The sequence below is a fragment of the Hippocampus bargibanti genome, linkage group LG07 (assembly GCF_051943395.1).
Source record: "Hippocampus bargibanti isolate YZ-2025 linkage group LG07, ASM5194339v1, whole genome shotgun sequence".
Lineage (NCBI taxonomy): Eukaryota > Metazoa > Chordata > Actinopteri > Syngnathiformes > Syngnathidae > Hippocampus > Hippocampus bargibanti.
The window spans coordinates 822387-849389 of NC_142740.1; the positions used below are offsets into that span (position 1 = coordinate 822387).

At 42.2% G+C, this 27003-nt stretch overlaps 3 protein-coding genes across 4 annotated transcripts; 2 read left to right on the forward strand and 1 right to left on the reverse strand.

The window, feature by feature from the left end:
* The first annotated feature begins 744 nt into the window (after positions 1-744).
* rai2 (retinoic acid induced 2) lies at positions 745-5402 on the forward strand. Its single transcript, XM_088999908.1, has 2 exons — positions 745-863; positions 2775-5402. The coding sequence occupies exon 2, from the start codon at positions 2837-2839 to the stop codon at positions 4214-4216; it is 1380 nt and encodes a 459-aa protein (XP_088856034.1). The 5' UTR covers positions 745-863; positions 2775-2836; the 3' UTR covers positions 4217-5402.
* A 49-nt stretch (positions 5403-5451) lies between these two features.
* Positions 5452-26618, reverse strand: LOC148895041 (sex comb on midleg-like protein 2). 2 transcript variants are annotated; one of them, XM_088999907.1, is made up of 15 exons: positions 26487-26618; positions 24710-24819; positions 24554-24598; positions 24359-24429; positions 23292-23526; positions 21149-21237; positions 20822-21065; positions 19495-19751; positions 18991-19090; positions 18715-18918; positions 17964-18128; positions 16664-16792; positions 8250-8456; positions 7245-7402; positions 5452-6468 (listed from the first exon to the last, which is right to left on the reverse strand). In XM_088999907.1, the coding sequence occupies exons 2-15, from the start codon at positions 24729-24731 to the stop codon at positions 6343-6345; spliced, it is 2052 nt and encodes a 683-aa protein (XP_088856033.1). In that variant the 5' UTR covers positions 24732-24819; positions 26487-26618; the 3' UTR covers positions 5452-6342. The 2 variants fall into 2 exon arrangements, with proteins under 2 accessions (XP_088856033.1, XP_088856032.1); XM_088999906.1 differs by having other exon boundaries at positions 24710-24822.
* Positions 8492-14298, forward strand: LOC148895042 (uncharacterized). Its single transcript, XM_088999909.1, has 3 exons — positions 8492-9902; positions 9975-10126; positions 13127-14298. Coding segments are annotated over exons 1-3 (1137 nt in total). The 5' UTR covers positions 8492-9900; the 3' UTR covers positions 14110-14298.
* Positions 26619-27003: the final 385 nt, after the last annotated feature.

Genomic DNA, 27003 nt, shown 5'->3' on the forward strand with positions numbered 1-27003 from the left:
GTTATGCTAATGCTACTTTTAGCCGTCAAGACTGCGCATTTGACAAGAAAGCAGAATCAGAAAACCTTTAATTGTACCAAAATGGGCAAATTTGGACAAAAAGACAAACAATGTGATTATTTTCAGTAAATATTTTAGGCGAAAAAAAGTTGAATAATTTCGAGAATAGACATATTTTCGAGGGAACATTTGTGTGGTTTTGAAGAGAAAAAGTCATGCGTTTTTTTAGCTTCAAAATAAGAATAAGAACGACTGGACTAGTATTCCCACAATGGGGAAATTTACATATATAAATTTGTATTGTATTGGATTAACCTTTATTAATCAAGCAGTGGAGAAATGTACATTTCACAGCAGCAAAGTTATGGAAGGAAAAAGTATTTAAAAATACAGGAACTGCTGGAAAGGCAGCCACTCACCGGCCGCCATCTTGAAATCAAAAGAACAACAAAAAAATAGATATGTATGCAATATATTTATATAAATATATCTTTTAATTCAAAGTAAAATGTTTTTACGTAAAAAAAAAAGTCTAACGTTTTGTAGAAATAACCCATGTGTGTTTGTTCACTAAAGGTAAAATAGTTTTGCAGTTGGGGGAACGTCTGTTGAATTGATTGTGGGTAGAAGGGGGCGCGGCCAGTGTGGAGTCTGCGCGCGCAATCCCGACGTGGCGTCATTTTCGCCAGTGACGATGATGAGATAAAGCCACCCGTCGCCCTTTTATCTCCCCCACCTCCCCCTCCCACCCACCCAGCCACTTTTAGATTCATTCGCCTTCGTAATATTTGTTGCAGTCCTTTTCCAAAATAACGGCGGAGGGCGTCGTCGTCGCGGGCGTACTTTGCAGTTGGACGGTTGTGGTGAGTACTTGAACGTTTCATTGATGCGTTGACGTTCAAAGGCGAAGGCAAAATGGATGATAATCAAGACGCAGGTTCGCTTCCTTTTTTTGTGTCATTTTTTTTAATATTAGTTTTAAGATTCCGCTTTGATAACCTCGCGTGGTTATTCGGGTGTCTTGCTCGGTTGGTTGTTTTCGCCTTGCTCGGCTATTTATCCGTATTTAGCGCACGGTTAGCTAGCGTGCTAGCACGCTAGCGCTGTCACTTTGGTGTCCGTCTTGTGTTCTTATGGCAACCGAAGTGAGGCACTGACCATCCCCCTTCGTGTACGTGCGCGTCACCGCCCTGGACGTCCATCACAGCAAATATAAATAAAAACATGAAAATTAAAAAAAAAGGGTACCTTTGAGAACAACACGTTCGTACGTGAGGCAAAGCATGGATGTCAAATAGTTTGTTTGAATCCTAAAAGAATTCGTTCCATTGTTTTTTTTATCTGTTACTGTTCATTATTCTAGAAATTCAAAGTCATTTTCCTATCGCTAATTTATTATTGTACTTTCTGTTGAATGGAACTCTTACCTGTCAACTGGATGTATTTTGTCTTATTCTATACAGTTTTTGCACATTTTTAGATGTATGCGCTCATTTGCTAATAATGCTAATTTATTCCATGTGATTGTACATTCTGTTGAATGGAACTCTTAAAGTCAACACGATTCAATGTATTTGCAATGACATACCTGTCAACCTAGGCTATTAGCTGCCCTGCGGGTTGAGTGAACGCCTGTGTGTGTGGCTGCCGCTGCTCACCCGCAGAAAAAAATATCCTGTGACTGTAAAGTGTCCTTGACAGTTTTGAAAGGCGCTTATACGTGAAATGTATGATTATTGTTATTATTCATATGGCGACCCCTGGTGGGTCAACAAGTTGAAGTGTGTGGCGAGCATGTAGCAGAGGTTAGCTGTTTGTGCTACGGCTAATTGTTTTTTTTAAGCCCTCCGCTATCCCTGTAACTGTAATTATTTCCACATTTAACCCACCACAAGCCCCGCCCCCAGTTTTTCTGCAGGTGAGCAGAGGTAGCCACGCGCGCCAACGTTCACTCAACCCGGAATAACTCAAACAGATAGAAAGTTAGCTAGCTAGCTAATAGATAACTAAAAGCTTGCTAGATAGATAGCTAATAGATAGCAAATAGATAGCTAGCTAGCTAATAAATAGCAACATGAGCCAGCATTCACTCAACCCGGAATAACTCAAATAGATATAAAGTTAGCTAATAGATAACTAATAGATAGCTAGCTAGTTAGATAGCTAATATATAGCAAATAGATAGCTAACCAGGTAGCCAGCTAATTAGTCAGGAATAGATAACTAATAGCTAGCTAGATAGATAGCTAATAGATAGTAGATAGATAGATAGCTATACAGCTAATAGACAGCATCATGAGCTGACGTTCATTCTACCAGGAATAACTCAAATAGATAGAAAGTTAGCTAGCTAGCTAATAGATAACGAGTTAGCTAGTTAGATAGCTAATATATAGCAAATTGATAGCAAATCAATATCTAGCCAGGTAGCCAGCTATTTAGTCGGGAATAGATAACTAATAGCTAGCTAAATAGCTAGCTAATAGATAGCAAATAGATGTTGAATCACTGGCATGATTTTGTTGGCATAGTTTCCACAGTTTGGGTGCCCTTCCGGACTCAAACAAGATGAGCGCATCCGTCATGAAGACGTCGGCCATTTGCGTGTCTCGTTGCCCCCCCCCCCCCTTCCTCCAGTCATGAATAATTGACCCATGTGTCTTCGGATCTTCCACTCGGTCCGGATGGATGCAGCTCCATAGGTCGACTTGTGGAAGGCTACCGGGGTTGGGCTTGTTGAGCCACCAAAACACCTCGTGTGTTTTGTGTTTCAGGTTTTCCTGGAAGGACAATGGAAGAGTGAATCCATTGAACCAAGACTCAAATCCTCGGAAAAATGGAAACATCTGATGAATTGTCCTGCTCCGATATGGCAGAGGAAGCGGAAATTGCAGTCAAAGAGGACCTAGGCGTCATTCCTTCTGCTTCCCAGGAGTCCGGCGGGGTCGGATTAAGCAAGGTCAACCTGGCGGAGACGCCAGGGTCAACATTGGGAGTGGACGCCGGAGCGGCTGTCAAAATGTCCGCCACCGTCCTACATCCGGTGTGTCTGGGAGACAACCCGCTGATGCTACCCATCCACGTCCAGATGGCGGCGGCTCCTGGACCCCAACTGGGTCCAGTAGGGGCAGGGCCCTACCTGCTCGCAGGCCCCAATCAGGTCTCCCTTCCGCTGGTTTTGGATCCTGCTGCGATCCCACAGAATAACATCTTGTGTCCTAATCCGTTGTCCTTCCTAGAAGAAAAAAACATGCCGGCAGCCACGCAGGACACCAACGTGTTCTCCCTCCTGCAGAACCCCGCCTTTGCCGCAATCCTACAGGATCTATTCCCGCCACAGACCAGTCCCGCTGCTTGCCAATCATTTGGCTCCCCATATGTCCCACCCACTTATTCGTCCCCTTTGGTCCCGCTAGTCCCACCCGCGACTCTCTTGGTCCCGTACCCTGTGGTTATCCCACTGCCGGTTCCTTTGCCGATTCCGCTACCCATTCCGGTTCCGCAGACTGAGGACTCCAAGAGCAACCTGCCAAAAGCCATCTGCATGGAAACCAAAAGCACTCAGACTCCCGGAGACCAAGACGTGGTGCAGAAAAGCTCGTCCCCACAAGTTCTGGATCTGTCTATGCGAGGACCATGCCCCCTGGAACCCAAACAGGAATACCTCAGTCCCCAGGTGCAAGACAGCGTCCTGGACTTGTCTGTACCCACTACCCAGAAGCACCACGCCCCGTCTTGCGGTTCCACGCGGTCTCTGGAACGTAGGGGCAGTCTCGACTCCAAGATCCTGGGTAGTCTGACGTCTTTGGACTTCACTCATCAGCACAAGTGGATGTTGGATGGCGGTGTGGGCGGATCTACCTCCTTGGGGCCTGGGACGCCCAACCTGGAGATCGTCGGCAACCCACAGACAGCCAAGGTCATCGTCTCGGTCAAGGATGCCATCCCTGCCATCCTCTGCGGGAAGATCAAGAGCCTCTCAGGAGTCTCTACCAAGAACTTCTCCTTCAAACGAGACGGGACCCAGGTGGTACCCCCACAGCTCTTTGAGATGCCGCCTCCTCGGTCTCCGACGTCCCAACACAGTCCCAACACCTCCCTTAAGAAGGTCCAGAGTAAAAACCGATCCATCAAGGTGAAGAAAGTTAGCTCGCAGGAGATCCACTTTGTACCCATCAAGAAGCAGAGACTGGCGGCGCTCCTACCCAGGAAGTAAGCGACGACAAGGTCTGGAAAAGCTCAACAATCACTGGAACAAACTGGTTACACAAAAGCGGGCTTTGCTCAAGGGCTTTGTCCCATTTTTTTTTTTTTTTTACATACGCCTTCGGTTCACGTTAACGGCACTGCGGTCTATGAAAGTGGACTTTTGGGTGAACTTCAAATCCGTTACTCTTGATCCATCTCGACCATTTTTCTTTTAAACCAGGTCATCAGGAAGTTGCAAAACTAACAGGATGAGTTCTCGGCAGTGCCCCGGAGAAGGTAGAGGTGACAGTAAAACAGTCCGAAAAATTCTGATGTGACGGTTTTACTGGTGTCTTTAGTGGGTTGCAGTTATGAGATTAGAAGAGTCGAGGAAAGGCGTAGTTTGTATGTCCTCTGAATTTTAAATCGTACAAAAAAAATCGGACATATTGAACAGCTTAAAACGCGGAAGCGCATTTTTGGTTCGTCACCCGGAAAGCTTCAATATCCGTAAACTCTTTGGATTAAGTCTATTTTCCGTGTTGGCATTTCCCCCAATGTTTATTGAGCCATTTTAGCTAACAAGCTAAGTACCAAACAAAAAAATGTCACCAAAACCGAATCCTTATTTGGTTGTTTTCATGTCACTGTATGTCATCAATAGTGCAACAAAGCTGAGCAATTTCCCATGATGCACCCTGGATTTTTTTTTTTTTAATTAATCGAGACCAATATACAAATTGTACTTCTTGTAAGCTGACTGTTAGTCATGCGGATTTGTACTTTCACAACCTTAAAAAAAGTATTTGTAAAAGGTGCTTTGAGCACAAATTTTGTCTCAGTGGCAATTTAGTTCAGATCGCACGTCATTCATCCGTATGCGAGTTATGATTAGCGTTAGGGTTAGCATTGATGCTAACTTGGCTGTTTGTTTGACTCCCCGAGTGCACTTTGTGGTTTGTAGTTTAGTGAAGAAGAAAAATGTGACAGGGTTTCGGACCTGTTGGATTGTGATTAGCTTTGTGATGAACAAATGAAAGCCTTTACGTACCAGCGTTGTATTTATTCTAATTTATACTGTATATTTTCTCTTTGTTTGATCTGATCAACTTGGTTAATTTATTATTTGTAAAAAATATATATAATAATTAATGTCATATTTATACATGTGATTTGCTTTGGAAACATTTTAATAAAAGTTCTTAACAATCCGATGCGTGAACTTCTTTTCCCCTCACCCCTCACATATAATTTTTATGTTACTACATACTACAAAGTTTATTGATTTATTTAATGATCTACAGCAAATTGCATTGCAAACATGTACAATGAGCCATCTCATATGTGAGCTTCGGAACTTACATACCTGATACCTTACAAACTTAATTGGTTCCCAGACAGAGTGTGTAAGGTGAAACGTTTGTATCCCAAAAATTAACTTCCCTTAGGAAACCATTAAAATGAGAATAATCCGTTCCCAGGACCCCATGTAACATAATTTTCTTTCTACTTTCTAATTTTTAACGGCTTAAAACGACATAAAATATACCTTATTTTATGTATAATAAATGTGCTATGGTATTAGAATTAAAGAAATAAACTACTTTATAATAGAGTCATTTTATTGACCTTTGTGATGGTCGTTGATGGCTTGATGGAATTGAGTGGCCTCTTTCATCAGCATTAAACACTTGATGAGGAACGTAACCTTCTTTCACCATCTTGAGGAATGATCCCTTGTAGGTGCTTTCTCTGCCATAATTTTACCTAGTTCCTCAACAATTGTGTTCTGTTTAGCTGGGTTGATGGGTTTTTGCATTAAGTGTACAGATGGCTTGTGCGGGTTATTTGTGGAGCCTGATGGGATATTTTAACCTTGCAGTCTACACCGAGGTATCACTGTATGTTGAACTGAAGAGAGGAGCTGCGTTTCGTCAGGCCAAGGCCTCGTCTAATGTGGGAAGGGGGAAGTGCTATGATGTCATCTTTTGCCAATTACAATGATGGTTAAGTGCACGTAACGGAACGTACCGGGAGACATTCTCTGTAGAGGACGGCGGCTAATAGAAAAAAGTCCTAAGAACGCTAGGCGGGAGACTGGAGATCCTCTTGTCCTCGACGCCGATCACATGACCTGATTGCGGGCGGGAGGTGTCACACTTTGCCCTGTTTGAGTCTCTCGATGTGGTGGCATAGCTTGAGGGCGGGCCCCAGTTTGAGGCCCATGTACTTCATGATCATGTCGCTCCGCAGTAGCATGAGTGCTTTGCCGTCGATCTCCTGAGAAAAGGCACACATGTGGAATTAGCCTGGAATTAGCGGTTAGCATGCCATTTCATGTGTGAGGCGAAAAGTGTATCCCAAAAATTAAGTTCCCATAGGAAACCATTAAAATGAGAGTAATCTGTTCCCACGTCTCCACAAAACATACTTTTCAACTAAATAAGCCTTAAAACTACACACAATATACCTTATTTTATGTATAATAAATGTGCTGTGGTATTATAATTAAAGAAATAAACACTACAGTATAATAAAGTCATTTTATTGACCTTTGTTATGGTCATTGATGGCTTGATGGAATGGAGTGGCCAGTCTCCTAAACCGAGGTGTCACTGTATTCAAGACTCACTAAAACACAGGTGTCAAAGTCAAGGCCCGCGGGCCAAATCCGGCCCGCCACATCATTTTTTTCGGCCCGCGAAAGCAAATCAAACTTGTTAAATTCCATGATGATTGCTAAAATCTGAGCCAAAATGTCATATTTTTGGATGTCAACCACAATAAAAGTCATTATTCTTGACTTCAGATTTGAAAATGAGTTATTCATTAATTTGCTGTGTGCTCTATATGTAATATTTAAACATTCTAATGGGTCTAAACGGCCCTCGAGAGGAAACCATAACTACAATGTGGCCCGCGGCAAAAAATGACTTCGACACCCCTGCACGAAAACATTTAATTTTTGGGTGTGTTTAGGGGAGGAAAAAAATCAGAGGAAGCAAATTTACAACAGCAATGCGAACTTTCTAAGAGAATAAAAGGCAAATATTTACGTGTTTCCGGAATAATTCTGCGTGCGGTCCCAACGCCGCAGGGTCGGCATCCCTGACAAATTGCATGACTTCGTCTATGGTCCACGACGTGGGGTTTTTGGTGGGTGTCAGCCGGCCGTCCCTCGCCGTGGCGCTCTCTGGGCCGGTGGTGGAGCTGGCTGCGGCCCAAGCCAAACAGTTGATGGAGAAACACCATTGTGACATTGCATTCGTTACACTTTGAATTAGCAATCAATACATAAATAAATATAGATATATAAACCATAAACACAACCAAACAGAATAATTATTTAGCTGTTTGTTTTTAACTCATTCACTGCCAGACGTGCAAAAATGTATCCACTTCAGTGCCAGGGTTTTTGTCATTGTCACTTGAGTTCCAGAAGATAATAATAAAATAATAATAATAATAATAATAATAATAATAATAATAATAATACTCATAATAATACTAATACTAATAATACTACTACTAATAATAATAATTATAATACTAATACTAATACTAATAATACATTTAATTTATAAGCGGCTTTCAAAACTTTCAAGGTCACTTTACAGTCACGGGATCAGTTTTTTGCGGGTGAGCAGCGGCAGCCACATGTGCCAGCGTTCACTCAACCCAGAAGTAACTCAAATAGATAGAAAGCTAGCTAGCAGATAGCTAATAGATATACAGCTAGACAGTTAGCTTACTAGCTAGATGGCCATCTAGCCAGCTACATAGCTAACTAGCTAGCCAGATAGCTAATAGAAAGCAAATAGATGGTAAATGGAGAGCAAATAGATAGCCAGCTAGGTAGATAAATCTGGAGTTATATGAGCTTGAAATGAGGGCAGCTGTCCAAAATACAATGCAATACATCCAGATTGGTTTATGTGGCGCTTTAACAACAGCTGAAGCTGGAAAAAGTGCGAACATGTAAACAAGTAAATGCTGCCCCCTTGTGGGGAAGAAAAAAAACATTGGCTCGTTCGCAAACGACACATCACACGTGCACGCACCTTCAACACGGCGGAGCATCTGCGCCGACAGCAACTCGGCGGGATTGGAGGCGAGACGCCGCGGGACGGGGGAGGCCCCGGACGGCGAGTAGCGGTACTCGGAACGACTTCGTGCCACCGGCGGCCGAGGCGTGGCCGAGTTGGAAGCGGAGCCCATGTAGCGCTGCTCCTTCATCAGGACGTTTTCTTCGTGGGGCAGCGTCTCGGCTGGAAAATAGGCATCATGTTAACCGGCAAAAGGGGAAATATACTCAACATTTAAAGGACAACCGACACCATTTTTTTGGGTTTCCTAATTGACATCAGAAAAACGTTTTATAACATCTAAAATAGCCAAAACACGCAGGCTGATATTTTTAGTCAAATGCAAAACACCAATAAAAAGTGTCCCAAAACTGCCACAAAATGAGCTAAAAACTGGGGAGATTCAGAAAGTCCCGCCCCCTTGTTCGTGATGTCACGCCAGGATACTGCTTCACAAACTGCCTTGCTCCAGAATCAAAACAATGGCTTCAGAGAGTTCAAATTGGGAGAAGATGCTTTCTTGTTACTCATCCAGTTATGAATATGATTCAAATAGTTCTGAAGAGGAAAGCATAAATGTTTGCAATCGATTAAAGAAGTCCCTCCGTGTCAATTCGAGCCGTCTGGACTCCAATGTAGCGCCCAGAAAATGTACAAGATGGGGCCAAAGCTTCATTGGAAATGGGCTGATTTGTCCGCTGGTAATTTGTCAATTTACACCTTCTTTATGCGTGTTACCACAATTGGGTGCGACACACGATTCACCATCACATTATTGATGTAGTTTTCCTTCTAATTTCCCCATCAACATGGCGTTTTCAGATGAAAAAAGTACCCAAAATGCATTGTGTGGCGCTTTCTCGGTCAGGGGCGTTCCCTCCGTGACATCACTTCTGGCATTGTCATCAACTCAAAAACAAAACTTCCCGAATATTCAGCGTGAGTCTTAAAAGGTATAGCTATATGCGGTGGAATCTTTGTCAAATGCGCTCAGTAGAAGTCATTTGAAGTGATTTTACAAATTATGGACGGAACTTGTCCGGAGGTGTCGGTTGTCCTTTAAAATTCTTTCAAAGTGAGTTACATTTTATTGATTATAGTACCTATGCTTGTCTGTGACTGTAAAGTGTCCTTGAGAGCTTTGAAAGGCGTTTAAAATGTGATGTGTTATTATTATTTTAAAGTTTAAAAAAAAATTGTACGTCTGATGTTGACTTCGCCATTGTTTCGCGGGCAGTCGGACCTGGGGTGTTGCTAGGCAACGTCGCTAAAGGGCGGGCTTTAGGACCTTGAGTGTTGCTAGGCAGTTTCCTAAAGGCGGGCTTTAGAACCTGGCGTGTTGCTGTCATTGGCTACAGTGCTCATGTTTGGCCTGAGCGTCACTCTCAACGCGGAAATAGCGTTTTTATTCGTATACTGCTTCAAAAAACAACATCTTGAGAGGAGACTCGGGGGGGGTTGACCATTGCTGAGCCAATCGGCCCGAGCTGATGTCATCGGGAGTGAGTACATTAAAAAAAAAAAAAGAAAGAAAAGCAGCGCTGCATTGACGTGACCTTGGAGGAACCGTGAGGACGAAGGCGACCAAGTCTGCAGTCAACGACACTTATTAACCCGAGCGAGGAAAATGTACGTAGAATGCTCTTAAAAAGCCACGCGCTTATAATTCTCCGTCGACCATTAACCGTTTGCTTATAACAGGTGGAAAGATGTCAAGGGAGCGTTTACGGGTCATTTTCGCCGACACGATGAAGTTGCTGAATCACCGCCGTCGACGTGGTTGGGCGCCCCGTTGACCGAGCGACCATCGACGGTGGCGCTTATGGGCACCAGCCGCGTGGAACAAAGTGAAGGTCAGTTCTCACATAAAACATGCTGATATAAGTAAAAAAACAAAACGCACGGGGATACGCATTTAGCAATATAACGGCGAACGTAACACCTGGAGCTCAGGATAGTAAAAATGTTTGTTCGACATGACCAAGTTGTGGAAAAGTATAGTAGGTATGCTGCAGTGACCTAGATTCCACCGCGATTGTTTCTGTCCAGTGAACTGAGCGCACTCTACTCGCAGTCGTATATTATTGCATTTTTGTGAAGTACGTAATCGTTTTTCGTGGTATTTTTCAAGCTAGGCATCTTATGATGACGTATTACACATGTTTCCCTCGATGCTGATTCTTGAAATTCCCGAATAAGACAACGAAAAACGGGCGAAAAATGGATTGAAGTTTACGCTCTTTTTGCTAACTAACATTACAGTTTATAAAGGTGAGTAAGTTGTATTTTTATAACGCATAGAAGTGGTAGAATTTGTATTTTTCTCCATAACTGCCAGGGTTCAAGCAAAAAGAGGAATTAGCATATGTATTTCTAGAGCTCGCAATTTTCTTTCCTAGTATTCAGTGACAGCCATTTTGGATTTCTGACGAAAATCTGCCTGCATTCGATCGTTGATATTTGCTCATTTATATTTTCAATCTTTTCTTGTGTTTTCCGTTCTTGTTTAGAATTTCAAAAGCTTTCCAATGGTACCTTACTCTTTAAGATCTGGCAAAAAGTAACAAAGTTATGATAGTTTAAACTGTAAGAAAGAACTCAATCACAGATTTTCATTGTTTTAACTGTGTCCTTCCAGGCAGAAAATCCACGCATATTTCGAAAATTAAACAAATCATTATTTGTCATAGAACAATAATATCTACACCATTTGAAAGCTATTTAAATGCACTTTACACACAATATGGTATTAGAAAATGTGTGCTGAATTATTATTGAAAAATGTTGTCACATCCCTACGATATAAGGAAAGAAAACTCGCAAGGATACGCGTTTAGCAATATAACGGTGAACGCGACACCCGGAGCTCAGGATAATGTACACGCACATACAACTGCGAATAAAAATGTTTGTTCGACACGTTGTGGAAAAGTTGGAAACCGCCTTGATTTATTCGGTCTCTGTGTTCATTTTAACGCATGGCACCGCTAAAGGTGAGTCGTGTGACACAGAGTAAGAAACATGCCTTCCAGGGACGGTGCTAGCATTCCCTCCTCCTTTGTCACCCATATAGGTGCTTGCTAGCTAGAGAGCTAGCCAGCCAGCGAGATAGCGTTTCCATGCGCACGGCTGAGCGTGATTCACTCATTCACTGCCATTCACTAATTTATTCCGGAATTGAAAATATGATAGCGCGCCATTCATGAATTAGATCATTTTTTTGTTTTGATGCCGATAAAGCACTGGCCAGACCTCTGGCAATGTTTTTTCCCTTTCGCAAGAGGGTGGCATTTCCCTTTTTTCTTTGTTAGCGCTTTGTTTCAGTTTCAGCTCTTGTTAAAGTGCTATATAAACCAATATTGCATTGCAATTTGGACAGCCATCCTCATTTCAAGCTCATATAACTCCACACCCATATCCTTTAGGAATTAACTTTTTGTCTGATTATAGAAGAGACTCTAAGATTTCTTACACTGCATTGAATGTTTCTGTCGTCCTAAAACTTAACATTATGTGGGTCCTGGAATTCAAATGACAATAACAAAAACCCTGGCATTGGAGTGGATACATTTTTGCATTTCTGGCAGTGAATGAGTTAAAGCAGCCCAAATTCTAATCATAATACATTTCATTCAAGGTCACTTTACAGTCACAGCATCAGTTTCTCTGTGGGTGAGCAGCGGCAGCCACATGCGCCAGCGCTCACTCACCCCGGAAGTAACTCAAATAGATAGAAAGCTAGCTAGCTAGCCAAAAGAGAGCTAATAGCTAAATTGTGCAGCCGCATCACACCGCAGTTTTCACCCCAATATATATATATATCCCATAGTTGTGTTCTTTCTTTGTCTTTCAGACAGAGAAGGAGTCAGGTGAGTGATGTTGTCTGTGTTTTTGTTGTTTAAATCACACAAATCAATTTAAACAGATTGCCAGGGCACCGATATTGCATGGTTATGTGCACTTTGATTTGTTTGTTTTTTTTAAATTTGAAGAAAATCATTTTCATGAAACGGATTAATCGTTTCTTTTGGGCTTTTATGTGTGACAATGGGGAAATCATTTTCTGTGCACTTTTCTCATATTTATTTGTGTTTTGCTATTCCTTCTCGTGGTGTTTCTTTGTTGCACAACTCGGCTTGTGTTTTGTTGATTTTTGCACTTGCATAACCCACTATTTAGTGAACGGGGGCATGGGGGGGTCTTAATGGTTTTCTTTGAATGAGTCAAGCATATTTTTACGTCAGTGACGGACGGCCATATGCTCGGGTTGGGTGTGATGATTTTTAAAATAACATCGCTCTGGTTTTGATTTTAGTCTTGGAAATCTTCATGTTGTACTTTGCTTTGTTTTAACTTCAAAATAAAACAAAAGCAAATTCGTAAGTGGAAAAATGTAGACATGGGGGGGGGGGGGGGGGGGGCGGGTGCACCGTAACAAGGCTCTGGATTGCTTGCATGATCGTCAAAATTGTACTTTATGAATTTTACTCAACAATATTTAAATCTCCCTATTAGGAGCCAATCTTTTATTTTGTAATTTGTGGTTTATTCCCATAACCCATTTACACCAAGCATGTTCATATGAACACAGATGCATTCATGTTGTTTATTGCCATATTAATTATTGTTAATTATAAATTATCATATTATTGTTCATTATTTACTTTGTTTGAACCAATTTGATACTTTGTTTTGATTTTATTTTGACTTAAGAAAACCTTTACGTAAATTGGTTACATTTATTAGCAGTGATACCTCAGCTTACGAACGCAAATCAAACAAAAAATCATTGGCCCCCACCCATTTTTTTTTTGCAAGCTACTCGCTGACGTCCAGTTGTGTGCTATTTTTAGACGGGTCCCCTGCAGAGACGAGCGGCCCCGCAGATCCCGCCCGCCTGCTGGACGCCGTGCGAGACGATCACGATTACCTACGGGAGGAGGTGATCTACGTCTCGCCACTTGACAGTAAGGCGTCTTGGCAGCGCGACCACGATTATTCGTCGGCGGAGGTCAGCGCCGACGAGGGCGAGCACTTTATGCTTGAAAATGACCAAGCCGCTTTGGTCCACACGGGGATATCCATGGAAAAGCTCATCACGCTGGTGGCCAAGGTGAAACCTTACGCCAAGAGCGATTTCCCGCTTTCTGTGCGCTCCCAAGTTGTCATGACGCTCATGAAGCTCAAGACCAACCGACCTCTGGCCGACCTCAGTCGCTACTTCCGCACGTCCGAGAGCACGGCCCTCCGAATCGTCTTATTTTGGATCGACACGCTAGCTCAAGTTTTCCGTCACGGCATCCCGTGGCTCCCCAAGGAAATCATCCGGGCGACCACGCCGGGCCATTTCAAGGAGCGATTTCCCAACATGACGTGTTTTGTGGGCTACGGCGAGACCCCCCTGCACAAGCGTTGGGGTTGCTGGCCGGCCACCGCCGTCAAGTACCTCTTGGCCGTCGCCCCGTGCGGCCTGATCATGTTTATGTCGGGCACCTACGCCGGGCGCTGCGACCACGGCGCCATGGCGCTGGATTCGGGATTACTGGACCTTCTCATGCCGGGGGACGAGGTCATGAGCCTGCCGGGCTTCGCCATCAAAGAGCTGCTCTTTGAGAGGCAGATCAAAGTAGTGATGGCGTCGCTGAGTAACAACGACGACGGCCGCCCGCCCTCGTCTGCCCACGTTGCGCACGTCGGAGATGGCGTCCAAGGCGCCCTTCGCCACTTGATGACTTACAAGATACTTTCGCAAGGAGTGCCCGTAATGCTGACGCCGCAAATAGACAAAATTCTCTGGATCTGCGCCGCTCTGACCAATCTGAGAATTCAAGTTTGACTAAATGCAACGCGTCTACCTCCGAAAGATCCAGGATTTTAGGGGCCTTTTTTGTTTTTGGATTGTTGAAAGCAAAAAAAAATGGCTGATTTGTGGCGGCTAATTTCTGGACATTGTTTGAATGCTGCTCAGTTCTTGTGCAGACATTCCTGGAGGGCCTGATTTGTGCATGCTAATCAGAAAAAAACAACAACTATATATATATATAAATCTCGAAACAAATATAGATAATCTCTAAATATTTTTGTCAATATATTTAAATATATATTATGTATTAAATAAATAAATATTTTTAATATATATATACATTTAAATATATTTATATATATTGATTAAAAATATAGATATATATTTCAAAAGAAATATAGAAAACCTAAATATTTTTAGATCAATATATTTTTAAATATATAAAATTAAATAAATAAAAATATATATTTTTTAAATATCTCTTTCCAAAAAAGTATATATATATACATACACATATATACATATACACACATATACACACACACACACACACACACACACACACACACACACACACACACACACACACACACACATATATATATATATATATATATATATATATATATACACACACACACACACACACACACACACACATATATATATATAAATAATTGATGGGAGTATTGAATCAGCTCGCTGGTTAAGACTTTGAGGACAAACAATCATTTGAAGGAGGGGTCCGTTTTTACATCTCACGTTTGTCGGCATGACAACGCGAAAGAATATTTATGGGCTATCTGCAATCTTGAGCCTTGTGGGGTGAATAAGGAATAAAGGGAAAAATGTCATGGAAGAAATTTAGGGGGGGTGGTCTACACACACTGTAGCGGAGGGCTAGCACGTGACGCTCCACTGTACTACAATCTAGCATGTGAAGGAACTCAGACTACTACTATGCAATTCACTACTTGAGAGCGTATGAGGAAATGGGGAGAGTATTTAATGACAAAATAGCACACAGACATGTGAAAAGAGATATAATAGTTTGTATTCTCTGGCTTATCGCATCTTTAAAATGGCGACCGCCGCAAATTGTGCTGTGAGTTCAAACGATCACTGTCTTAAGTCGCGTACGTCAATGTTGGTTTTTGCTCAAAGTTAGTCGCACACACACTCTTATAATTCCGTCTTGTATGTTGAAAATGTCATTTCAGTTGCTGCTCTTTAGAATTTCCAACGGGAGCTTTTTTTTTTGTCGTTTCAGAAGTTTTTCTACCATACCTGCTTTGTTTTCGCTCATTGTCAATTTACAAGAAAATAATCTTTCACATTTTTTGATTTGTAAAGCAGAAAGCTTGAAGTGATCCGCGGACACTTTTGATTCGTATATTGAGCGTTCGGGAGTGCCAAATGTAGGATGTCGGAGGCGTATAAATCATAGGAGGACTTCGACTCAACATGCCAAAGCAATTATTTTTTTCCATGAATTGCACTATTGCATTAATTGAAATGGAAAAAAAAAAGTTACATGTTTTTTTTTGCTTTGAAATGTTCACGGCATTAAGAGTTTTACCCTGTTTACGACAAAAAGGGTAAATTATTGAAAATTCTGATCTACGTAAAGTTTTTTTGGGGGGGAATCGCGATGCTACAAGACCGCTAACTGCCTCAAAAAAAAATGTACTTTAGCATATGTCTGTGTAAGCTCTGTTGTTCAGGAGTGGTCCGTCGATGAAAAGGTTTCTTTGAAGGTGTCGGACATTTTGCTTCTCATCCAAGAGGCTTCGTCAGCGAACTATCATTTGCTGGTAGTTTTGGCCCTATATATATCCCTACTGTCCAGAGGTGGCGGTGCCAGACCTCTGCTATGATAGGTCACTGCTCTAAGGTTGGGGGGAGCAGAGGACTATTCCCTGAGGCTACACTGATTACTTCTATTGTCCTGACTGATTAATGGGGTCTACAACTGGCCTGAATGCCCCATTTGCACTGGTATCACCTCATCAGCATAACTAAGCCTATGTTGCCCAAGAAGTCTGTTGGGGCAACGATCCAAATTGAGCCGCACCCCACCATGGTGATTTACTGAAGGGCTTTGCTGTTTTATAAAAATAGCTTCTTTTACTCTCCTTTCTATTTTCTTTTGCTCAGATTTTAACCTCATTGTCGTCAAATGAATGGTCGCAGGCGAAGCCTCTTGGATGAGAAGCGAAACGTCCGACACTTTCAAAGAAGTACAGATGTAGTCGATACTTTAGCATATATGAAACATGTGGTACTTCCGTCCCCAACCCTTTGAAAGTATGCTTGCACTTATCCAACCTTTTGTTGTTATTATTATTATGATTTTATTTTTTAGGTATACCAATGTAGAATTAGGGTTTTGGGTCTTGAGCCCTCATGCAAAGCCATTGATTGCCTTTGACATTGAGCACCTTATACGCTCCCAAAACGCACTTGTCACCTTTATATTAAAGCAACTTACACTCTATGAATTCATGTTTCCCGTCCCGTTATTTATTATTATTGTTTTATTCCCCAAAGAAAGATTCTCACGAGAAGGAAGCCGAGCGACAATTACCTTCCGAAGGGTGGGCGTCGGCGCGTACGTGTTTGGGCGACAGTGGCGCGGCGTGCGGAGGCGAAACCCCGGCCAGGTTTCGTTTGCCCGCTCGGGTCAGCGAGGGTGAGTCCAGCGCTTCTTCTTTCACTGCCAGAAAATAAAACACCACAGGTTTGTGTGATTAACGCAAATCAGTCATCACGTGGATCTTGGGAAATTTATTGAAATGACAGGAAACTGATTGGTATTTCAGAAAAAAAAGATGAATAATTTCAATTACAGTGATACCTCGGCTTACGAACGCTTTAGCTAACGAACTTTTCGCCTTACGAACATTAAATTCGCGAAAATATAATGTTGGCATATGAACTAGTTATCGGGAAACACAGCGGCAAAATGGCTGGCGGACGGGTTTTCGGAGGAAGAACACCAAACCACACGACCGAACTACTTTTCCCACACCCATTTTCTTTGAGTGCAGACATGGTTTGCTATCGAGGGGAGTACTTTTGCTATTATGGGACCGAAAAAGACCCCACCGCAGGCTAGTGTCAAGCCGAAGAGGACACAAAAGAAAATTCCGGTCGAGCAGACGAAGGAGATCATCGAAAAACACGAACGAGGTGTGCGTTTGTGTGACTTAGTATCCGAGTACCAGTATGCTAAGTCGACCATTGCTACGTGTGGCTAAGGGTGTTTCTGTGTTGTCCAAAGGTCTCAGGCAATAGAGGTTGAAAACTTCTGTTGAATTTAATTAATGAAAAGCAGCTAGCAAGTGACAGTCCTTATGGAAGGTGACTCTCCTTCCAAACACTAACCCCCCCCACCCCATTCCAAGCCATCGACTGCCATCACAAAAGTAAATAAAACTTTATTGTACTGTACAAATTTGCTTTAATTACAGTACAATAGCACATTTATTATTCATAAAATAAGGCATATTTTGAATAGTTTTAAGGCTTATTTAGTCAAAAATTATGTTTTATGGGGACCTGGAAACGGATTATTCTATTTTTTAATGGTTTCCTATGGGAAATTATTTTTTGGAAGACACACTTTTCACCTTAAACACACTTTCTGGTAACCGATTAAGTTCGTAAGATATCACTGTAGTTGATGGGAGCATAATTTGACTTTGGTACCCTTTTATTTTGAAATTGTTCATACCACCCAGTGGCTAGCTTGACCGTTCTTTCCAACCGCAGTTAGGGCCAGTTTATATCGCTCTCACCAATATCAAGACAACACGATCTCAAAATAATATACAATTGCTAAAAAACGGATCCAAAATAATTTTTTTGCCGACGTGTGTATTTACCCGACTTGGTCCGATCGAAAGAATTGGCGTAGAGGCCGAATGGCTGCCCGCTGAACAGGTTGTCGCACTGCAGGTGGCGGCATACCGTTTCCAAGAAGCGCAGCACAAAGGCGGCGCTGGCGGCCGAGGGCAGCTTGACCACGCGGACCCCACCGTCCGTTCTCACTGGGGACAACATGGCATTTGTGTTGGTAAGATCATTTTTTTCCATAGCGGGAATTTGCAGATTGTGTACGCGCTTGCTTGGTGCTGCTGATTTGGTCAGCGATTGCCATCGAATGAACTGCGGTAAAGACGTTTGTTTCCCTTTTCTTTGATCTATCTATCTATCTATCTATCTATCTATCTATCTATCTATCTATCTATCTATCTATCTATCTATCTATCTATCTATCTATCTATCTATCTATCTATCTATCTATCTATTAGCTGGCTATCTAGCTTCCTATCTGTATATTTAATAGTGACATTCAGTGTATTGGCTAACTGTCTAGCTTGCTAGCTATTATCTATAGTGCTATTTAGGTGGCTAACTATCTAGCGAGCTATCTGTTGACTATCTATTAGCTATCTACTAGCTGGCTAGCTAGCTTTCTATTTACTTCCCGGTTTCTGTAAAAGGTTGTAAATATGTGCCACATTGAAGGTGCTCCTTATAATCCGCAAAATACGGCAGTTGCTAGGCAACAAAACTAGTAAATTAGAACTGCAAATGTTTCTTTTTCTTGTGGAAATGCCGCCGTTGCCTTACCTCTGACCACCTTTCCACCTCCAGAGTGCGTCTGCAGAGCGCCGAGTAACACTTTGGGCTGGTACGAACAGTCTAAACAAGCCTGGACCACCTGCTGGAGCACCGTATTGACCGGCGCCGGGCCAAAGTGATCCGGTAGTTGCTGCATCTGCTTGCGGTCCAAGTGCGGGCCACAGTTGGCGTGTTTGTTGATGTAAACGCACACTGGAAGAGGAAAGGAAAGTGAGAAAGGGGAACGGGAAGGGGGTCGGACGGCGAGGAAGGGGGCGTAGGCACCTGTTGTTACCACGGTGGGTAAGCTGGCGGGGCTGCCGCGTTGAATTTGGATGGCGGGCGCACTGGGATGCGACAAGCTTTGGAGAAGTTTGGCTTTTCGCTAGAAAAAAAAAAAAAAAACACAAAAGTTGAGCTATTGGTTGCTTAACTCATTCACTGCCAGATGATGTGCAAAAATGTGTCCACTCCAGTGCCAGGGTTTTTGTCATTTTCACTCAAATTGCAGGACCCACAGATTATTGAATTTTAGGACTGCATAAACATTCAATACAGTGTTGGAAATATTAAAAACACTTTTAATGCGACCGAGTTCCGTTCCGACCAAACGGTCCGAAGTCGAAATGGTCGTCACACCCAAGCAAGAAAAACCCCCAAAGGAATTCGGGAATGGCGCTCCACGTCACAATTTTCAATTCCTGAATAAATTCACGAATGGCAGCGAATGAGGTAATTTGAAAATTGAATTGGGATTTTGTCCCCCCTCCGCCCCTTTAAGAGTCTCACCTTGCTTCCAGGTTTCGGGCCTCTTTTCTTGTGCGGCCGAGGGGCGAGCTGGACGTTACGTACGCCGCTGGCGGCGGCGGCTTCGGCCACGGCTTTGAGGAGGGCGAGGGTCTCGCTCTTTGGTCGACGACCGCGTACCCCCTTTCTGACGGGCAGCCTGGGCAGCGGGTTGGGGAGCCTGGAGGGGGCTGGCAGGGAACGCCTGCTGGGCTTGGAAGGCGACGACGTCAGGGCGGCGGGGCTCTTGGGCAAGGTGACTGCCAACAAAGTTGTATCAATTATCATAATAATAATAATACGTTTCATTTCTAAGCGGCTCTCAAAACTCTCAAGGTCATTTTACAGTCACAGATAAGCCTACAGTCACTCAACCCGGAAGTAAATAGAACGCTAGCTAACCAGCTAGTAGATAGCTAATAGATAGTCAACAGATAGCTCGCTAGATAGTTAGCCACCAAGATAGCACCATAGCTAATATCTATCAAGCTAAATAGTTAGTTAGCTAATACACTGAATGTCACTATTAAATACACAGATAGAAAGCAATCTAGCCAGCTAGTAGATATCTAATAGATAGCCAACAGATAGCTATATAGCTAATAATAATATATAGCTCTATAGCTAATAGCTAGCTAGATAGCTAGTTAGCTAATACACTAAATCTCACTACTAAATACACAGATAGAACGCTACCTAGCCAGCTAGTCGATAGCTAATAGGTAGCCACTTAGATAGCTATCTAGCTAATAATAATAATACATTTCAATTCTAAGTGCCTTTTAAAGCTCTTAAGGTCACTTTACAGTCACAGGATAAGTTTTTCTGTGGTTGAGCAGCAGCAGCCACACACCCCAGCATTCACTCAAACCGGAAATAGAAAGCTAGCTAGCCAGCTAATAGATAGTCAACTGATAGCTCGCTAGATAGTTAGCCACCTAGATAGCACTATAGCTAATACCTAGCAAGCTCAAATAACTCAAATAGACAGCTATCTAGCTAATAGATAGCCAATAGCTAGCTAGCTCATAGATGGCTAAGATCGTTGACAATTAGCTTTGAGTGCCTTTCCAGCAGCTCCTGTATTTTTTTTTTCGACTTCTTCCTTTCCTAACTTTGCTGCTGTGTTACTTCCGGGTAGAGTGAACGCTGGCGCGAATGGCTGCCGCTGCTCACCCGCACAAAAGAAAACATTTTTAATCCGTGACTGTAAAGTGTCTTGAGAGTTTTGAAAGGCGCTTAGAAATTAAATGTATTATTCTTTTTTATTATTTTATTTTTTTCTCCTTTGGCCACTCGACGTGACGGCGGCCATGACGGAGACCCTTACCGCTGTTGCCGGGCGACTGCAAGCTGTGTTTGGTCAACGCGCACCAGCCCACGGCGAAGATATCCCGCGAGTCGTATTTGCACCAGTAGTCAAAGGCGCCTCTCCAGCCGTCGAACGTGACGAAGACCTCGTCGCCCGTCACCTCGCCGATGGTGGCCGGGCAGATCAGGTGAGGGTTTTTCTTGTCCACCGCCTCCACTTTCATACCCGCTTTGAAAGTGTTCTCGGGGGGTCTCAGAGGCTCCTGCAAGTCAAAGTGGTGTCATGGCGGTTTTGACTTTGGAAGCGATGCACACACGCTTGTTGCTTTTGCGAAGGGAAGGAGACCTTCTTGAAGGCAGTGGCGGGCGCCATTTCGGCTCCGTTTAAGGTCTTCAGGAGGAACATCGGCCACGAGGAGGCGTTCATGCGAAATCCTGCAGAATCACAATCGTGACATGAAATTGACTTGATGTATTGTCATGTTTATTTCATTAATAATAATAATAAGAATACATTTCATTTATTGGTGCCTTTCAAAACTCAAGGTCACTTTCTTTCTGTGGGTGAGCAGCGCCAGCATTCACTCAACCCGGAAGTAACTCAAATAGATAGAAAGTTAACTATCTAGCCAAAAGACGGCTAATAGCTAGCCAGCCAGCTAGATAGCTATTGAAATGCACTAAATTGTGTACACACCCACATTGGCGCAAACAGCCCAAATACACTAACTCATTCACTGCCAGATGATGTGTGTCCACTGCAGTGCCAGGGTTATTGTCATTGTCACTCAAATTCCAGTACCCGCAGAATATTGAGTTTTAGGACTACATGAACATTCAATGCTGCGTAAGAAACCTTAGTCGCTCTTGTTTAATGAAAAAAAGTTAATTCCTAAGTGATATGGGTCTGGAGTTATCTGAGCTTGAAATGGCACAACTGGACAAAATACTATACAATACATATTGATTTATATCGTGCTGAAGCTGTCACAAAGCGTTAACATTGACAAAAGGCAAATGCTGCCCCCGCTCGTGAGAGGGGAAAAACACTGCCAGAGGTCTGACCAGCGCTTTATTGGCACCCAAGCGTGAAAAACCAAAATCCAAACCTTCTTTTCAATTCCCGAATCAATTCGAGAATGGCGGTGAATGAGTTGTTGTGATATAGGTGGTCCAGTGGTTACTGCATTGACGTCACGGTGCAGAGGTCGTGGGTTCGATCCCCACTCTCAAAGGAGGTTTGTTATGATAACAATTTTTAAATTTATTTTTTGGGTGATCCGCCATGTTTCATGTCATGTGACCCTAATCGAGGGAATTGCGCTCAGGTGTGCTGTCTCTCATTAATCAAAAGCAGAACCCAGCCAGGTGTGCGGATGCCTGCCCAACACAGAGCAACATGCTCGTGGGTCATGTGGCAAATTTAACGTTAGGTCAAAATAAATCTCTACGGACAAAAAAGGTTTATTGACGGAGCCATTTTGTTCCACTGACGTGGATTTTCCTGTTCCTGACTGAGACTTGGACTGACGCTGGTGAGTGCAATGGCATACTATTACTTTCAATAAAATCAGGTATTGTCAAATGTGGATTTTAATACTGGCTAAAAAGAGTGAGACATGGTGAATATGTCTGTAGCAAGTGCTAACATGTTGCTGCCTTGTCATGTTACTACCGCGTGTCGTGTTGCTATTTTGAAGGAAAAGTTAAAAAGGAACATTTTCTGTGACGCGTATTTATTTATAAACATGGTTTATAGTCGGGTGCAGTTTATTTATGTACAAAATGGTTTATCCTTTAAAAATGTACTGGGTGAGGTTTATAATCAGATGTGCTCTGTAATCCGGAAATTACGGTAATTTTGTGATGAGAAGGTTTCTTCAGCCGTCATCTTTGAAGGTGTCGGACGTTTCGCTTCTTATGGAATAGGCTCCGTCAGCGAACTAAAATCTTTTGCAGGTAGCGAAAGAAAATAGATGGTTTGAAAGGGGAGTAAAAGAAGCTATTTTCATAAAACAGCAAAACCCTTCACTAAATCGCCATGGTGGGGTGAGGTTCAATTTGGATCGTTCCTATAACCGACTTCTTAGGCAAAATAGGCTTAGTTATGCTGATGAGGTGATACCAGTTCAAATGGTGCAATCAGGCCAGTCGTAGACCCAATACTCAGGCAGGACAATAGCAGTAATCAGTGCAGCTGCATAGAGTAGTCCTCTGCTCCCCCCAACCTGAGAGCAGGGACCAATCATAGCAGAGTCTGGCACCGCCGCGTCTGGACAACAGGGATAGGGCCAAAACTACCAGCAAAAGATTTTAGTTCGCTGACGACGCCTCTTGGATAAGAAGCGAAACGTCCGACACCTTCAACGAAGTACCTGAAGAAACCTTCTCATCGATGGACCACTCCTGTACGACTGAGAGCTTACACGGGTAATTTTTGTATGATTTTAGCCCAAAGTCAACATAACATGGCATCGCGAATGTTATACCCAATGGGGGCTGCAGCATATCTCCGTTCTTCTCGCACGTGCCAATGGGCTGGATGTCGGAAGAGTCCACCAGCCTCCAAAAGTCGTTGGTGTTGTCGCTGCCGTCCAGGCGCAGCCTCAGGCGCACCCCGGTCAGGCCCATGACCGTAGCGATGCACACCGAGGTGGCATTGCGGGGGTCGTGGGCCTCCAATTTCATGCCAACCTTGAAATCGTTGGACGGTGGTACCTGAGCCTGGGTACGGTGACAGAAAAGGAAAAAATAAAACATAAAAATGGAGAACCCTGTCACTGCTCTGTTGCTGACCAAAATGGAAGCACTGGAACAGTCTCGGGTGGATTCTAACACTGGGTCCAGTTGAGGTATAAAAAGCCACTTAGAAGGAAAACTGTGAATTTTTATAAGTACAGTGATACCATGGCTTCTGAACTTAATTGTGTGTAAGGCAAAAAGTGTATTCCAAACATTCATTTCCCATAGGAAACCATTAAATTGAGAATAATTTGTTCCCAGGTCCCCATAAAACATATTTTTTGACTAAATAAACCTTACAACTACACAAAATATACCTTATTTTATGTATAATAAATGTGCTATTGTATTGTAATTAAAGAAATGAACTGTACAGTATAATAGTCGTTTTATTTACTTTTGTGATGGTAATTGATGGCTTGGTGGAATGTAGTCGGAGGGAGGGAGTTACTGTCACCTTCCATAAGGACTGTCCCTTGCTAGCTGCTTTTCATTAATTAAAATCAACAGAAGTTTTCAACCTCTTCTATTGCCTGAGACCGTTGCTTAGACAACACAGAAACACCCTTAGCCACACGTAGCAATGGTCGACTTAGCATACTGGTACTCTGATGCTAAGTCACACAAACGCTCACCTCGTTCGTGTTTTTCGATGATCTCCTTCTGCTTTACTGTAATGTTCTCTAAACGCTAGCCTGTGGTGGGGTCTTTTTTTATGTTCGTAAGGCGAAAAGTTCGTGAGCTAAAGCATTCGTAAGCTGAGATATCACTGTAATTATAAAATAAAGAAGGACATGACATCACAAGGTCATACCTGGCGGAAACAACTGGGTGGCGCTGGCAACGAGGATGTTTCTTTTAGATATTCTTCCCAGATAAAAGACTCTGAAGAAAAGGACCAAATTGATGTTCACTTTAAAGTATGTCCGGTCTATTTATCTTCAAATATTTCTTTAATTGTTTTACAAAATGTTCAAGTAGGAAGAAAAAAATGCAAAAAGTTACTTGCCTTTGGTTACCACTGTTGGTTTATCTTTTTTGCCATCCTTTTGCTCTAGATCGGAATTAAAACATTTTTTTAAATTGAAATCAAAATGTGGAAGTGTATGGATGTACTTGTCAAGTGTAAAATAAAAACATATTTCATTCGTGTCTTATTTCTTGCCTTTTATTTGTGTTTTCCCCATGATGCCTGCCTGGTGTCCAACGGCAGCACTTGATATTGGGGGGGCGGGCGTACTTGGAACCCGCAAAGCTGCTTTCTTTCTTTTGCTTCTGCTTTTGGAATTTTTAATATTAGAAATAAATATTCGAAACATGAAAATGCAATCAGATATGGATACAAAATTTTCAAACGCGTTCAAATCTGGTTTAGTTTTGTGATTAAAAATGTTAAAAGTTCCAGAATCAAAAGGTTCATTAATCCACATATTGGCATAAGTCACAGGTGTCCAATTCGAGGCCCGGGGGCCAAATCTGGCCCACCACATCATTTTATTCGGCCCGCGAAAGCAAATCAAACTTGTGATATTCCATGATGCTTGCTAAAGACCAAACTAAATTTTTAAATTGTCGTATGTAAACTACAATAACAGTCATTATTCTTTGTGTTAAGTTCATACTGTCTCCTTATTACCTAATTTATAAAATCGATGAAAAGGTTTCTTCAGCTGTCATCTGTACTTCTTTGAAGGTGTCGGACGTTGCGCTTCTTATCCAAGAGGCTTCGTCAGCAAACTAAAGTCTTACTGGTAGTTTCGGTCCTATATATATATCCCTACTAGGGTCGAAACTACCAGTAAGACTTTAGTTTGCTGACGAAGCCTCTTGGATAAGAAGCGAAATGTCCGACACCTTCAAAGAAGTACAGATGACGGCTGAAGAAACCTTTTCATCGATGGACCATTCCTGTACGACTGAGAATTTACACAGACCTAATTTACAACAGATTATTTTCTTACAGTGGTGTATTACCTGACATGTTTCGGCGTGTAAATTAGTAATTATTCTTGACCAGATTTGAAAACTAATTATTCATTAATTTGTTGTGTGTTCTGTATGTAATATGTGGAAGGGATGAAACATTCTAAGGGTTTCCCCAAATTCACAACTGCAATGTGGCCCGCGGCAAAAAATGACACCCCTGGTATAAGTATTTTTTTGTGTGTAATATTTAAAATGTATTCGTAGTGCAATTATAGTTGCAAAATTGCCACATTTGAAATATTACATCATTATGTTTGCTTAGTTAAAAATAACCTTTTTATTACATCTGTATTCCCCTGATTAGTGATGTTATAAGATGAACATGTTGTAATTAACTTATTTTCATATTGCAGTTGTATTTTTTTTTGTAAAATTACCACTTTACCTACCTAATGACCGAGTAAAGCTATGATTTTATCTTTCTAAAATTATTCATTTACTGTTGTCAAAGAAATACTTGGTATTTTAGACCTAAAGACGTGAATTTGGTATAATGTAAAAAGTGAAACCCACGGTCCGGTAAATAGTAATTATATAACATGTCAAGCGTTTCCTGTGCTCTCGGTTATGTAATGAAAATATCCTCATTTTACACCAGCCAGTGAACGTCTTTTGGTTCGCCAAGTGTTATAAACATTTTTTTTTTTAATAATTGAAATTTATTAAACAATCAAAAGCGTTCGGTAATGACAGACAGGACAGGGCTATGACGTCTAAATATTACGCCATACACAGTAGCGCCAGGTAATAGCCGGAGCCACTATGTTGACAAGTTAGCCGCGCTAGCTAACGAGTTTGGCTAGCTTATCTTTTCTTTTTTTCTTTCTTTTTTTCAACCATAAGGGCGGCGATGTCGTCTTCACTTCTATCCCGATCACTTTACCCAACTCGTGTTTTCGCGTTTTATTTTATAATCGCGTTTTATAAGTGTCATTCTGAAAGTAAAGTTAACTTACCGGTGACGCCTTTCCTGGGAAAAATCGAGGAAAATGTCAGCACTTTTTTTTTCTTTTCCTAATCGCCAGCTGCCATTTTTTCCCTCCACTGTTTTGTGCTCGCGCGCGTGTGTGTGTGCGTGTAGGAGACACGCATGTATTATGTGCTAAAACTCGGACGCTTACAAGACTCTAACGAACATTTGATTGGATGACAGGAAGATGACGACCAATGATGTTTGTGAGATCTTTGAGCTCAAAGCCAATCAGAATCTGTTTTAGTTATTTTTATCCAATCGTATTCCATACATGTCTTCCTGTGCGGTTCGCTGTCTGAAACAAGATCAGTGTCGCTCCTGGTCGTAAAATGTTTTACAAAGTCAAAAATAATCGTGATTTGTAATGTATACATCAATAAAATAATAAATATTGAATTTCATTGTCAAAAATAAATGGTAAAACAACAAGATAATCGCGTTTTATTTCAATTTGGGAATCCGATTGAAACGAGCGACTTCAATCTATGATCAATGTAACT

Excerpts from the sequence above, each read along its gene's own strand:
- rai2 (XM_088999908.1), top strand. The coding sequence starts at position 2,837 with ATGGAAACATCTGATGAATTGTCCTGCTCCGATATGGCAGAGGAAGCG.
- LOC148895042 (XM_088999909.1), top strand. Across the intron at positions 10,127-13,126 it reads CCGCGTGGAACAAAGTGAAG|ACGGGTCCCCTGCAGAGACG; the intron begins GTCAGTTCTCAC and ends TGCTATTTTTAG.
- LOC148895041 (XM_088999907.1), bottom strand. The coding sequence starts at position 24,731 with ATGGGGAAAACACAAATAAAAG. Across the intron at positions 23,527-24,358 it reads CACCCAGTTGTTTCCGCCAG|GCTCAGGTACCACCGTCCAA; the intron begins GTATGACCTTGT and ends CACCGTACCCAG. Across the intron at positions 21,238-23,291 it reads TATGCTGCAGCCCCCATTGG|GATTTCGCATGAACGCCTCC; the intron begins GTATAACATTCG and ends GTGATTCTGCAG.